The 14,655-nt window shown below is 45.4% G+C and overlaps 1 protein-coding gene across 1 annotated transcript; it reads right to left on the reverse strand.

Annotated features, from left to right (window-relative positions):
• Positions 1-941: 941 nt before the first annotated feature.
• HROB (homologous recombination factor with OB-fold) lies at positions 942-14,489 on the reverse strand. The gene is made up of 10 exons (XM_035135610.2): positions 14,349-14,489; positions 13,584-13,634; positions 12,190-13,305; positions 10,587-10,670; positions 9,405-9,545; positions 8,346-8,454; positions 6,751-6,836; positions 5,561-5,710; positions 3,171-3,390; positions 942-1,761 (listed from the first exon to the last, which is right to left on the reverse strand). Exons 1-10 carry the CDS (start codon positions 14,349-14,351, stop codon positions 1,688-1,690), a joined length of 2,034 nt encoding a protein of 677 aa, XP_034991501.1. The 5' UTR covers positions 14,352-14,489; the 3' UTR covers positions 942-1,687.
• Positions 14,490-14,655: the final 166 nt, after the last annotated feature.

Raw genomic sequence — 14,655 nt, forward strand, 5'->3', positions numbered from 1 at the left:
CTCCCATTGTATCATTTCCCCATTTGTATGTGTTATTTTATTCATAGAGGTTTTTCCCCTTTTTATTTGTGATTAACTGAAATATCTGTTTGAAAAAAAGGCTCCAAGGGCTGTATTTTTTCCTTCAACCAATCCGACAGTGAGTTGCTCTCTGCATGCCACCGTATTATAGTTCTATAACACAGTTAAACACCTAATCTTGCAGGGGATGCCAGCAGCAACAACACACATTTCTTATTATACACTTATGAGACCACCTCCGAAAAGTGCATGTGGACAACCAGCTCCAACACACCAGTTTTTGTCATTTGAATAAATTTATGAAATTTGATCACATACATTGACGCAACTGGTCAAACTACTTTTTTTTCATCTATACCACAGCATTGACTGCAGCACTTTATGGGAAGAAAAAGGCATTCCATTTTTGCTGTTTCTGGTTCTTCATTGCCAGCATTCTGTTTTGCTCTACATTTCCCAAGGAGACAAACGAGAAAACTGGGTTTATCCAGCTTCAATATCTCAGACCCACATTATCCATGTAGTAAATGGAGGTGATTGTATGTATCCAAGAGGCTCTGTGTGAACAGGGGATGCTCCTCACTTCAAGATGTAGAGAAGTGCAATCATGCAATGGATATATGGCACCAACTCTGAAAATTGAGAGGTATCAGGGATGGGAGACTTGTGGTCCTCCAGTCCAAGAGCTTCCATCCATTAGCCAATCCATTACCATTTGCCAAGGGGGGTGGGGCTGATGTGAAGTGGAGTCCAACAACTGGAGGATCACAGGCTCCCCATCCCTGCTTGTGTGAAGTAACCAGTGCGCACGTAAGTGCCTCAGTACTAGGAATGGCTGCTACGTCATCCAGAGTTCAAATTGGCATGAGCTACCTGACAGAGAAGAAGGGAAGGTTAGCTGCATTTCTGGAGCCAGATCTCTAATTTAATATGTATAAAACATATTATGCACACACTCCCTTTAAAACCCGCAGTCTATCAAAATGTCAGTCGCAAAGGAATAAAAGGTAAGGATTAAATAAAAAGATACAACACGCTCAAGGCCTTCCTTTCACAAACATCTTTTTCGCAAGCTTCTATCGGCAAAAGTCAACTTCACGCATTTTGCCAACTGCTTCCATCCGCATAAGATTATTTACAAGGTTATTTACAAGAATATTTGCATGTTGCCTCTGACATGGTTTGTGACAGAGTACTAAAGCAGGCATCAGGAGAGATAGTGTTTCAAATGGGAAGGGAATGACAGCTGCTTAACGACCATTCTGGTTGGTTTAAACATCCAAGCAAAGAGCCGCACAGGCAGAAGGAGGTCTGGAATAAGGTGTGATGCTGGGTGTGCACTGCCAGATATATTGTTGCTTGGAAGGCTGTGCCTTTGAACAAATGGCAGGCTGCAGTAAAATTAGAATTAGCAGGAGCTTAATGTCCAATGGTGTTCCTGCTGGGGCTCCAGTTTCTGTCCAATTACATCAGATTTGTTATCTGCCTTATGAAGGAGCTTCTTTCCTCCAGTCGCAACCAATGTTGATAAAGATGCTGAAGGCAAACATCTCAAAGATATGTGCAAGGGAGTCAGCCTCACTGGGCAAAAAAGTCTGTGCAGGGCTCAGGACAATAGCCACGGCTCCATGACAGCAGGTCCTCTTATTTGCGCATTAGTGAGCTATCATAGATTGCTTTGGGCATCAAAGTTGGAGAAAAAGTCATCAGGTAGTTCTCCAAGAAGCTGGTCCAGGTCATCTGCATAGGAAGCATGAGAAGTTATTCAGGCTGCAAAACAGGAAATAAATCACCCCAGTGCCCCAGGCATGGGACTCTCCAAAGATCAGGGGCTGCCCCATTCTCTTCAGCCCCTGGGAAAGCTCTGTGCCCCTTGGAATAAAGGGAGAGGAAAGAAAAGATTGCAGACTCATTTAGACTCAGTGAACAAGGCTCTGGGCAGGGCTTAGTCCAGTCTATGCTTCAGAAACATTCTGCAAGCACAACATTTCACAACCAGTGAGGAATTCATATTCTGATAATCTCTGCACCATCCCTACTTTTTGGGGTGGGGTGGAGATAAATTATTGTCATTATATATATTAGGGCCGTCTTAAGCATATCTGGCCCCCTGGCGCAAAGATCCCTCCGGCGCCCCCCCCGCCCCGTTTCCCAGCGCGGCTGTCTGGCGGGCGCAGCAGTGCGGTGCCCCCCTGGCGGCCTTGCGCCACCCAGCCTTGCCTTAGGGCTGGCCCTGATATATATAAAGCAAACAATGCCAGGGTGGGTAGGTAGAATTATCACTGGTTCAGATGACATGGCCCCATCTATGCAGTGTCTCTGCCAGCCTGCATTCTAAGCAAATATAGCCCAGCAGCACCATTGTTTTAGCCCAACATGCTTATGTCCCTACTTAGCTGTGAATATCCTAGGAAGCGCCTCTTTCCATGGCCAAACATTTTCGACTTTGCATCTATGTTTCATACATTTGACTTGCTTCCATGTTTCAGGTTTTCCAAAGTATTTGGAATTTTCTGGGAAGGAACCGGGGTGAGTGGGCAGGAATGCAGGGAGACAGCAGTAGTCATGAGGAAGGGCAAAGGAGTAGCACAGAGGCATGCAGCTTCACCCCTTGGCAGCACAAAATAGCCCTGGCTGATCTCTCTCTGCTTTCGAAGCTGTTGCCAGATGCTGCTTATCAAAGCTCTCCCCAGACAAGGAGGGCTAGCTTGCCCATTTTTCAAAAGGTAGTTTCAGTCCCCGGGATGCCAAGTACCTTATTCTATCCTTGAACAACTTTTGCCGTACACTCTCAAATCAGCAGGTGGGATGCAGTGCTCTCTATGTGTGACCACTGAATGGTCACACACAGGGCTCTGCAGGCCATCTGCTGATCCGAGAGTCATTAAGTGCTTGGGGAGCAGTGGGGAGGTTGGCAGCATGTAGTCCTGTAAGCTGCATCTGGCTCAGTAGGACTTTTGTGTAGTCCATTTTGCTGGTTATCTTTCCTGATCATTGGCCATGCTGGCTGGAGCCCAACAACAAATGGAGAGCGACAGGTTCCCCATCCCTGCAGCAGTCCACACTTCCTACTTCCCTTGTTCTGGAGGTGGCAGTGGGAAAAGAGAGACAGAAAGTCATTATTAAGGCTACTAAAGAGTTCTATTTACCCAAATCAGTTGTTTCAGCCTTTGAGGATGGAAAGTGCAAAACTGATTTGCCTGCTCCAGAGACCCCTGGAATTGATGTTGATGATGACCCTTTATCCAATGCCGATACACGCTGACAGAGGTCCTCATCCATCTCATGTCCTCCTTTGTTCCTGTTGTCTGTTGTAGTCATGGCAACGGGGGCGTTGGTGGGAGGATCCTGCTGGAATTCTGGCGCAGCCTGCACTTGCAAGGTTCCAAGAGGCCACAGAGAATGTTTGAGTTTAGCATCCTTCATACTTTTATCACCAAGTCACGGTCCCATATCATAACTGGCTCCCGATATCAATTACAGGAAAGGGTAAATGCAGCTGCCTTGTTATCAGGACACCAACAAATCTAGAGTTGCAAGTCCAACATTATCTCAAGGACCACCCCAACCCTGGTCTGCACTGCTCAGTTAAAACAAGTGCAGGGAACCTTTGGACTTTGGGATGTTGCTGAACTGCAATTCTCATCAGCCTTCGCAAACGTAGCCAATGGACAGGAATGATGGGAGTTGGAGATCAGCAACATCTGGAGGGCCAAAGGTTGCCCACACCTGAATTAAGGCTCTCCGAGGTCTGAAGCAGATGAGATCTAGCATGGAGTTTGGTACTTGATGTGCTAGTATAGGCAGAGGCTCACCCAGAGATATTCTCAGCAAAAGATCATGTGCTCTACTAGTGAAGTAGTAGACTTCTCCCATAGCTGCCAAGTCTCCCGCTGAAAAATGCGGGATCAGCAGCAGCGCTGCACCGGAAGTCACATGCGTAGAAGCAACTTCCGGTGCCGCTCTGCCCGATTTCCGGTGCCCAGGCATGGGCAGAGTGGCACCCGAAATGGAGCCTCCCTGGCAGGTAGGAAATCTGCGGGATTTCCGGGATTTTTTTTTTCTATTCGGGATAACAGCGGGAAACGGATTAAAATCCGGGGGTTTCCCGCAAAAAACGGAAGACTTGGCAGCTATGAGTCTTCTCCATGTGATTGCACTTGGCCTAAACTTCAGAAGGGAGATGTGATTTGGGAAGAGAATGAGAAGGAAGAAGTATGCATTGCAAGGGTTGGACTAGATGACCCTTGGGGTCTCTCCCAACTCTACGATTCTATGAACAGTGATTATAACTGGAACACAACGATCATCTTCTGATGGGGGTAGTGGAATCCCTTGTCTATCTCACTCACCCTTGAATGGCGTAACTCAGTGGCAGTGCATATACTTTAAATGTAAAAAAAAAGGCTTCAGGTCCAATTCAAAGCAGCTTCAGGGCAAGATTCGTGTCTGCAACCCTGGAGAGCCAGTTCCTGTCACTCTGATCTAGATTACTAGTGGTCTGACCTGATAGAAGACTGGTTCCTCTGTGCCCTCCCTCCTTACTCCTCCAATTTCCTCTCTCAGAGCAGGCCCTTAGCTGCAGAGGAATTAACCAAGGCAGCAATGGCTGCTTTCTTATTGTCCATATCCACCCTGACTTTCGACAGACCTGAGCATGGCATGTTTGAGAAGATGGAGCTCTCTCGTTGCTTTTTTAAAACTTTCATCTTGAACGTTTTGCTAACATTCAAGCATTTGTTTTGCTAACATTCATGCATTTTACCTTGCAGCTGCTGTTCCCATTTTACAGAATTTGCTGGCAAAGTTTTAAAAGAGAGAGAGAGAGAGAGAAATCTGCACTTGAGCAGTGGAAATACTGCATCAAGATAGGCTTCAAAACTCAACTATGTAAACTAAGGAAAACAGGATTTAAGGCATTTTTTCCAAGTTAAATTAGGTTGCAGAATTTGCTAGGTTTGGGAGGAGGAAGGGACCTACGCAGGGCCAGTCCCGTCCCCCCCATTTTAAGAGTTAATACATTGCTAACTATTGAACTATGCAGGACCGATTAGACATTTTGAAGTTCAAGAAGGAAAGAGACTTTGAGTTTATTTATTTTTTAAAAAAGGCACATGTTTAATGTGTTTTTGTGTTATACTTTACATTAGTATAACTTTTTTAAGTCACCTGTAATAAGATGAAGAAGGTTTTAAAAATGGATTGTTAAAAATATAAGGTATTATAGACGCACATGAACAAGTTAAAATAATGGAACCAAGAAGGGGAGTGAAGGGAAGTCAAGCAAAATGTTATGGTTTAAAAATGTGTTTGCGATTTGTTTGGTTTTTCTTTCTTTCTATTTATTTTTTATAATAAAACCAATAAAGTGCTTGTAAAAAAAAGTTAATACATTGCATATGACTGCCAGTCTTAATGAAATGTAACATCCCAGTAATTAAGAACAAGTGCCCCCCATACACCTTTTTTTAAAGAACCCAGAGCACACACAGCCTCTCCTATAGCCTACCAATTGTGCCAAGGAGAGCCTGCTCCTTACCTGTGGCGGCACCGTCTGCATTATTTCCTCAATCTCTCGGCATAACTGAGGGGTCTTCTCATTGCTGAATCCCGGAGCATATATCTTCACCAAATTACTGGGTGTCACATTGAGGTAGTGGTTGCGATAGGATGGGGAGAACACACCCACCTGTGAAACCCAAGGTAGGTATCAATACTGCCTATGGTACACAGCACAACTGACTATACTTTGTGCCACTGTGGCACATCTCCTAAATCAGGCATCCTCAAACTTCGGTCCTCCAGATGTTTTGGACTACAATTCCCATCATCCCTGACCACTGGTCCTGTTAGCTAGGGATCATGGGAGTTGTAGGCCCAAAACATCTGGAGGGCCGCAGTTTGGGGATGCCTGTCCTAAATGGTCTCTGCGCAGGGTGAAGTTGCTCATACTTATGCTCACTCCAAAGCTTTGCTCTCCAAAAGTTAGCTGAAAGTCTTTCAGCATTATACTAACCCTTAGCACTATATCCTGTCCTCACATAAGAGGTGGGAACAGGGAGATGAGTTTTTTTTTTCAGCAAAGGGGCATCTTAGTTCTTTTTGATTTTGTTTTGTTTTCCAAGAGTAAACATAAAATAAAATAAAAACAACAGAGGGGCAGATGCTCCAATGCTGGAAAGGGGTAGTTCACAACCAAAGAAAGAAATAAACAACCCAACTTCTAAAAAGAAGGAGGGAGATAATACTATTTAATTGGTGTCCTGGTCCAGCTCATCTAAAGAGTGCAAGTGGTTCGAATAAAAGTGATGCATACAATCTCCAGAAGTAAGATGGGCTAAGTGAGTCTCTAGGGCAAATAATTCTACAAAAAGACACCTTTCTACATAATCTCATTGGACCTCATTTAGAGCACCCAGATAATACTAAAGAAAGCTCTCTGGGAGTATAAGGAGGAACATTCCAGTCTTTGGTAGATGGTCCCTGACTTGTCAGTTCTGCTTTTAACTGACATTGGTTGCATCTATTTGACACAAAGCTAGAAAAGGGTAACTTGTTTTTGTTAACTTGTGTTAATCTGGAGGTGATAACTGCATCAGTAGGGGCACAAACAAGCAGAACTATCACTTAGAAATGTCTCTGGAAAGTCTTAAATACCAGTTATTCGTTATAATTCTTTTGCATGAAAATGAAAGCTCACCCAGCCCTTGATTTCTTGTTTTCTAGTACCTGCTTTAGCAGAAGCACTGAACCAGCCTTAAATTCACTCTGTTTCTCCTCCAGCAACAGGCGATGTATTGTGCCCTGCATTTCTCCTGCATGACAGAAGGCCAGACCAATTAGGTACAGGAGCACTAAGTATACAGTCAAAGTGGAAACACGTGAGCATCACACACCAATAGCTCTCACTGCCCTTTATACAGGAACACAGAGATGGGAGGGAGAGCCCAGCAAAGGAAGGGTCTCAAGCACTCAAGACCAGCCAATGAGTCCCAGGCAAATGCACATATCAGCTCCACCTAGGCTTAGGACATCTAAGGACAACTTCAGTGTTGCCTGTTTATTCCTTGTGATGGTCAAATGAAGACATATCCTATGAAGTCAAGAATGTGGCTGTGTAGGGAGTGGCAACTAAACTATACTGGAGAGGCTTGCACTGAATGTTTATACATGAGAGTTAAACATGTATCCCAAATGGCCTTCTTTCTTTTTTTAAATGCCCTGTTAGTATTACCTGGTAGCATAGAGCACCAAGGTTTCAAACTATGCCCACAAAAAAATTGGTGCTAAAACGTCAGTCTGAACCTCCAGGTGCATTTGTGGAACTAGATCAACTGAGATCTTGCCTCAATATTTGCTGGACTGCTTGTTACCTGGTAGATGTTGGATTTAAATCGGGTGAGGAATCTTTGTCCCTCCAGATGTTGCTGAACTACATCTCCCAGCCAGCCCCAGCCAGCATGGCCAATGGTTAGGGGTGATGGGAGTGGGAGTTCAGCAACATCTGGAGAGCCAGAGGGTACCTTTGGGAGTCAAAGCTGAAAAATGAACAAAAAGACTACTGCCGATATCAATTGTAACTAGAAATGCCAAGGATTAAATAGTGTTTGTATTTTTTTGTTTCGTTTGTATTTTTGTTCGGTGCAAGTTGCTTTTCACCCAGTCTTCTTCTTTTTGTTTTGTTATGGTCAATGCAAATATGTTTTACATACATATTTCCAATAGCAAAGGGAATAAAGGAAAACTTAATCAATATTTGAGCAGTCCATTGAAAACTAACTCCCTCCAGCCATTCACTTTATTCTTGCTTCACTTCTGGCTTGAGAAGCCAGCCTGTCTAGGCAATTCTCCCTCCCAATACCTATTCACAAATTTTGTTTAAGCACCTAAAACATTTTACTTAAGAATTTGAAACATTTGTCCAATTATCTGCTGGCTCCAAATAAGTTTTTTTTTTGGGGGGGGGAACCCCATGTCACAACTATCCAGCCCCTTGTCCTCAATCTAACGAAAAGACAACACTCTCCCTCTCCATCCTTCGCCATCAACACAAGGGGCCAGCAAAACACACAGATTTGCTCAGGGTTATATACAAGCTCCATTGTTAGGCTAGTGGAAGCCCGTGCAACAGTTCCCAGTAGCACAATGTGCCTAAAGGACTGTACCATATTTAGTCAGAGTCAATTCAAACACCCATAAATGAGTCAGATGGTGGTCATTAACAAACAAGGTTTGCCCAGACACCACAGGCAAAGCAGAAATGCTCCACCAATAATGCATGCAGAAGAAGTAAGTCACTACAACGGAACTCTTTTCATCCTTACCAGTAGGGTCTTTGAACACAGCACCCGCGTCAACGTTGGTCTGCATTACCGACTTAATCATCACGGCCATGTTAGGAACCTTGTTCTTTGGGAGCTGCTTCAGGGCTGCCTGCGTGAAAGAGAATGAGCAAGGAAAACGCACTACTTGTGGGAAGTCAGGGTGGCAAATCTGAAACAGGATTGTATTAACTTTTGAGATTTGAGAAAAGGTGTCTGATCGCAAGAGCGGCGAAGGATATGGAAGGGGACCTTCTAATATATCTTTCTTCCTGCCCTTTGTAGTACAGTGACACACAGCCAAAGGACAGCCGGCCAAAGAGGACTCGTAGCTCGCTTCCTGAAGGCTCGAGGTTGGTGGAGAGGACGACAGGTGAACATCACTTATCGCTTGATGTGCAGCAGGAAAAGAGGCAGGAGGGAGCTGCCTAGCAACCCGCCATGTTTACCTTCTTATCAGACTATGCCTCATGCAGTGGCAAAGCTACTTGCTCCGGCACTGGCGTACATCCGGGGGCGTGGGGGCGTCGCAGGGGGCATGGCATGTGTTGGGGGGTGCGCGGCAAGCAGCGCATGTCCTGGGGCGTGTGCAGCGAGCATCCTGGGGGGTGGACGCGATGGCACACACACCCCGATGGTACCCAGGGTGGATTGCCTCTCCGCCCCACCTTCGTTCACCAGTGGCATGCAAACCTGGTGCAAGCGGTCCTATCAGAGAGGTGTGGACAGTTATTCCCAGCTGTGCGGAGCAGATGTTGGCTTCCCTGGGCTGGATTTAGAGTGAATACTAGTCACCAACGCTTCTAAGGTGTTATGGAGGAATTTCTGCATGTTCTTTAGAAAATATGTTTATATGTATACTGTACACTTGCAGATGGATCACAGTATATACCCCATCCAAATTACTGATAAGGTTATCCACGGCTCCAGTAATATTGCAATACCTCCTTGCTTCCAGGCCCTACTACCATGTTATCATCTTTGGCATTTGCACTTCAAGAAGAGATTCTTCTTCAAGTGACGTGGAATTTTCCCACCTGCAAAACCAAACTCAGCCTTTACCTTACGAAGCACCATAACAACGCTGTATGTCCTAAGGAAGCAGGACGGATCTCTCTCATCCAATCCCAGCTCCGTTTTCATGGCAGCCCAAGGGCCTCTTCCAAATTCGTCTTCTATTGGCTGCTGGGAAGGAGGCATCTCCTAGAGTCACACGCACACACAAATTCCAAGTTAAAGCTTACTGTTCACCTTAACTTTGGGCAAAGCACTTAGTCATTTGGAGACATTAACCATGGGAGCTGTTTTGCTCTACTGGGTGCATGCCATATTGCTTATGCTCCTTCTTCTGCTCACTCCAGAATCTCCTCCTCGCCATCTCACCCTCTCTCACACACATTAAAACATATTAAAGAACAGTTAGAAGAAACATCTCTATTGAAGCAGAACAATAACGTGTCTCCACGACCAGACGTATGAAAAAGTTGCTGTAGTCCAAGACATGCGAGAGCTGGTTTGGGTTACTCAGTACATGCCCAGAGGCATCTTTTAACACTACCTGAACCCTTCCCTGACAGGGCTTGTTAAATGTTGTTTCCAGGACTGTTCTGGCTCATGAGGTGAGTTTCTGCAATTCATCATCCTTAAAATTGACCTTATCTGTACAATAAGAATAACCAAGTGACACTTGGAAGTACTAGACTAAAGATTTCAAGATTTTCCACGGATGAGTTAGTTTTTCTTTTTTGAAATACAAAGAAGGGACGGAAACTTGCAATTTTCTCCTGTAAAGGTCATTCTACACAGCTGCTTCAGAGTTAGGTTTTTTTTAAAAATTAATAGCCAGTAGAGGACACCGATTTTTACAAGGACTACAGTGTATTGGGGTGAGGTTTAAATATTCCCTTCCCGTGCTTGAGCCTGATAAAAGTTACCCCCTCCAGCTTGGCTAGCAACGCCCTGTGGCACCAATGGGAGCAACCATCACCATTAATACAGTAGTTACACGGTAAGGAACTCTTTATTGGCATCAGGACTGCGAAAGGCAGGGGTTAAATCTCCCATTCCCATGAAGTTTGGTCCCAATGAAATTCATATCCCATTAAATGAAAAGACACCCAACAAGGTTTGTAATCGTGTGATTAGCATCACAGCTGGGTTCTCATAGGCAATGCAGAATTTCCAATCCCCATCTGCAGCACGACTTCTTCTATTAAGAAAGGGAAGAGTAGAACCATGAAATACCTCCGTCCGCAGCTTCGCTAGAGCCCCATGAGTTGGTGTCTGTGGAGTTGTAATGAGAATCTCTTCTAAGTTTTTCCCATCAGGCTGTTTGAGGAATAAGCAAAGGAAGAAAATCTAATGAACATAAATTCAAGGCCAGAGTTATGGACTCACCTTAAAGTCATATATCCAAAGGTAGGTAGTCCAGCGCTGAGGGCCTTCTGGCGATTCCCTCACTGCGAGAAGTGAGGTTACATGGAACCAGGCAGAGGGCCTTCTCAGTAGTGGCGCCCACCCTGTGGAACGTCCTCCCATCAGATGTCAAGGAAATAAACAACTATCTGACTTTTAGAAGACATCTGAAAGCAGCCCTGTTTAGTGAAGTTTTTAATGTTTGGTATTATATTGTGTTTTTAATATTCTGTTGGGAGCTGCCCAAAGTGGCTGGGGAAACCCAGCCAGATGGGTGGGGCATAAATAATAAATTATTTATTATTATTATTACTTATAGAAACCAATGGCATAGACTAAAATTATTAGCTTGACTTCCTGTCCTCCCTGAGTCAAAGCTATGTCTCAATTTCCCTTCAGTCCCAGTCAGAGGTCACTTTTTAGTGATTTTTGGTTGCGGAATATATCAGGAAAAATATTTAACTGAGGTTTCAATAATAACAATTAATATTTTATCCCTTTTCTATATTATTAATTTCATTAGCATTGGTTTTCTAAGCCACCACAGAGCATTTTTATCAGCAAAGCAGAGCAAAAAAAGTTATTTCTCCGGCATGCACCCCAAGAAGCATTCAGTGAATCCATATAGGGAGATAATTGGCAATCCCCATCACTAGGACAACCATATAGCTGTCAATTTGGAGCAGAGAAAACTTAGGGAGGATGGCAGCTTTTATGCCCCTTTTGTGACATAGCAAGTGTGGGTGGAGTGGAGGAAATAAGGTAATAATAATTCACGACACATATACAGTGGTGCCTCGCTAGACAAATTTAATTCGTTCCACGGGTCTTTTCTTATAACGAAAAATTCATCTAGCGAATCCCATAGGAATGCATTGAATTTTTTTGAATTTTTTTTTTGCCCATAGGAACGCATTAATTGAATTTCAATGCATTCCTATGGGAAACCGCGATTCGCTAGACGAATTTTTCATAAAACGAATTCGTCTAGCAAGGCAACCTCCGCTCGAAAAATCCTTTCGTTAAGCGGAAATTTCGTTAAGCAGGGCATTCGTTAAGCACGGCACCACTGTATACCATATTTTTCCATGTATAACACACCCACCCTGTGTATAACACGCCCCCTATTTTTGGGGACTCAAATTTATGAAAATGGGGGAAGACGACCCCTGTTTTTAAACATTAGAGTAAAAAAAACCTAGTCTTATAAATGGAAAAGTATGGAACTTCCAAAGCATCCTCACTCCTTTGTAAATACAGCAGAGGTGGCTAACCTGTGACTCTCCAGATGCTGCTGAACTACAGCTCCCCTCAGCCCCAGGCAACATGGCCAATGGTTAGAGCCAAAGGTAGCTGTAGTTACTATCTGGAAAGCCATACACTCCCCATCCCCAACATAAAGATTGTCCTATTATCCTGCTGGCCCTCTTACTTGATGTGGCAGAATGCCAGCAGGTCCCGGGAAGCGCCGCGTCTTAGCCCGCAAAGGAACATGGGGCACTGGCTCTGGCGTCTTGTTGGCTGCCGTGACCAAACGGACAAGGTGATTGGTGACCACAGGTGACTGGAGGCTTCCGGTAACTTTAGGGTTGGCAGGTGAAGTCTCCACAGAGGTTGCTGGGGGACCATATGCAGAAAGAAGCTGAGCACCACAATTGGCCATTCTGGACACAGAGCAGCTCTGGTTGGGCATCCATGGTTTGTGTGGCCTTGGTGGGGTACTTGCTGACCGAAAAGAAGAGCAGGGTCTAACCAGAGGCAAGCATGGGCTGTTGGATGTGGCAGTGGGCTTATGCAGAGATGCCTGGAAAGGCCTGAGCACCTGGCAGCTGGAGTTTGAAAGGGCACATGTGCTGCTACTCAACCCTAGGCGAGAATGAGACAAGGAAGAGTCCATGGCAGGAGGCCTCAAAGACAACTTCGGAGAAGTCTCTACCGGCTGGAGATGGCTGATGACCTCTACCACAGGTTGTTTCCAAGTCCTTTGCAACTGTGAGGTCTTTGACCCAAAAGAGTCAGTCAATGGCAGCGAATCTACCACTCGTGGTTTCTTTGCTGTTGCTACACTATTATCTCGCATTTGCTCCCAGGACACACAGTTGGACCTGAAGGACCCCGGATACGACTGTGTATCAGACTCTTCCAGATCCATGCACGCAGCCAATACAAGCTCATTGTCAATTTCCTCATCACAGGGGGCACCCCCAGTGGGGTGCTTAGCTGGAGGCTGCTTCACAAACCTGAACCTTGTGCCTGAAGTGCCGCTCGATTTACATTCAGCTGCAGCGGGTGCCAGGTCCTTCTGAACTGTGAAGCTGGTCGCCAGAGGAGTGTTCTGGTTGCTTTTGACATTACCTTCTCCAAACCTTAGTCTGGAGCAGTTTTGCACCTGCAAGACTGGGGACATGGTGACCCTTGGCCCCTCAGAGACCGGAATGGTGGTGCTGGGGGCTCTCAACCCAGTTGAGAGGGGTCTAAGACATCTTGAGCTATCTGTAGGTGGATCCAGGACTTGCTTCTCCACATCATTCACAGCTGACAGAAAATCCTACCAAGAACAGAGAAACAGAATGTGTGTCATGAGGTGTCATCCCTCAGCTTTGTACTACAGTACGTGAACATTCTGAGCCTGAGAGCCCACGGGAGACTTAAGGGTATCTTTTGCTTGCCATCTGGCCAACAGAATTCTTCCATCCAAAGTCACAGGTCCCTCTGAAGTCATCTAAAGTACCCTTCGGCAAGTAAGTAGAAACCTTTGCCCTCTCCACCACACCCAGATGCCTCCCTCTCCCCTTATACAGCTCTGATTCACAAATATTCTCTTACCTCATCTTCAAAGTCTGCCTCCACAGCAAACAGCTTTTGTAGGCCACAGGCCTGTTTGGGTGTGTGGGGGAGAAATAATAACTTAATTATTCTGTACCTGTAACTTATACTACCTGAATTATTCTAGCTCCATGCAGTTTTTGTTCCAGCACAAGTCTGAGTGGGATTTGGGGGGTTTATTATTATTGTTGCTGTTATTTTGGTACACCACTTTAAGTGTCTCTTTGGGCTCAGAAAGGGAGAACCCAAGCATTCTAAACAAATAAATACATAACAGGCTTGCCCCCTTTTTAAATCTGATCATCTTCCACCCACAAGGAAGAGTTTTGAGATATTCAAAAGACTGCCTGATAACTTTAACGTTTTTTATTACTATATCTTGCATTGTGTTAAAAACAATGTTTCCTGGGTTTGGGGGAGTGTAATAGCCTCGTCAGTCTGCTGCAGCAAACACAAGAGCAGGCATCCCCAAACTGCGGCCCTCCAGATGTTTTGGCCTACAACTCCCATGATCCCTAGCTAACAGGACCAGTGGTCAGGAATAATGGGAATTGTAGTCCAAAACATCTGGAGGGCCGAAGTTTGGGGGTGCCTGCACAAGAGAGTCCTGAGGCACTTTACAGGCCAACCTCCTTATTATGGGCAGCGTGGGCTACAATGTCATGGGCTACAGTCCTGCTGCACGGGCTGTGGTTATGTTTTTATAAGGCATTTGTCCTCCCCCTGGACTGCCCTCCTCCCCAGTCCCTCCTGCCCCTCTTTTACCATCGTGGAGGCAGAAGAACCAAAACTCCAGGGTTAATACGGTGTGAAGAAACAAGGACGACGCAGGGATGCAGCGAGAGAGGGAAGTCCCGCACCTCCTCTCACCAAGCTCTGCATTCGAACGGGCCGCCTCAAAGATGACGAGCCCCACCCCCGCCCTTCTTCATTGCATCTGCGCAATAGCTCGTTCTCTCCCCGCCCACAAAAGGGCAAGCGCTTCGTTTCCTTGGCTGCGCAAGCGCCTAGAGCTTTCGCCCGCTCAGCCCCCGCTTACGTAGTAGAAGAGCGCCGTATTATCACGGCCGGG

Source organism: Zootoca vivipara, chromosome 13 (assembly GCF_963506605.1).
Source record: "Zootoca vivipara chromosome 13, rZooViv1.1, whole genome shotgun sequence".
NCBI lineage: Eukaryota > Metazoa > Chordata > Lepidosauria > Squamata > Lacertidae > Zootoca > Zootoca vivipara.

Excerpts from the sequence above, each read along its gene's own strand:
- HROB (XM_035135610.2), bottom strand. Across the intron at positions 13,306-13,583 it reads AGGCAGACTTTGAAGATGAG|GATTTTCTGTCAGCTGTGAA; the intron begins GTAAGAGAATAT and ends TGTTCTTGGTAG. Across the intron at positions 6,837-8,345 it reads TGTGTTCAAAGACCCTACTG|GAGAAATGCAGGGCACAATA; the intron begins GTAAGGATGAAA and ends TCTGTCATGCAG.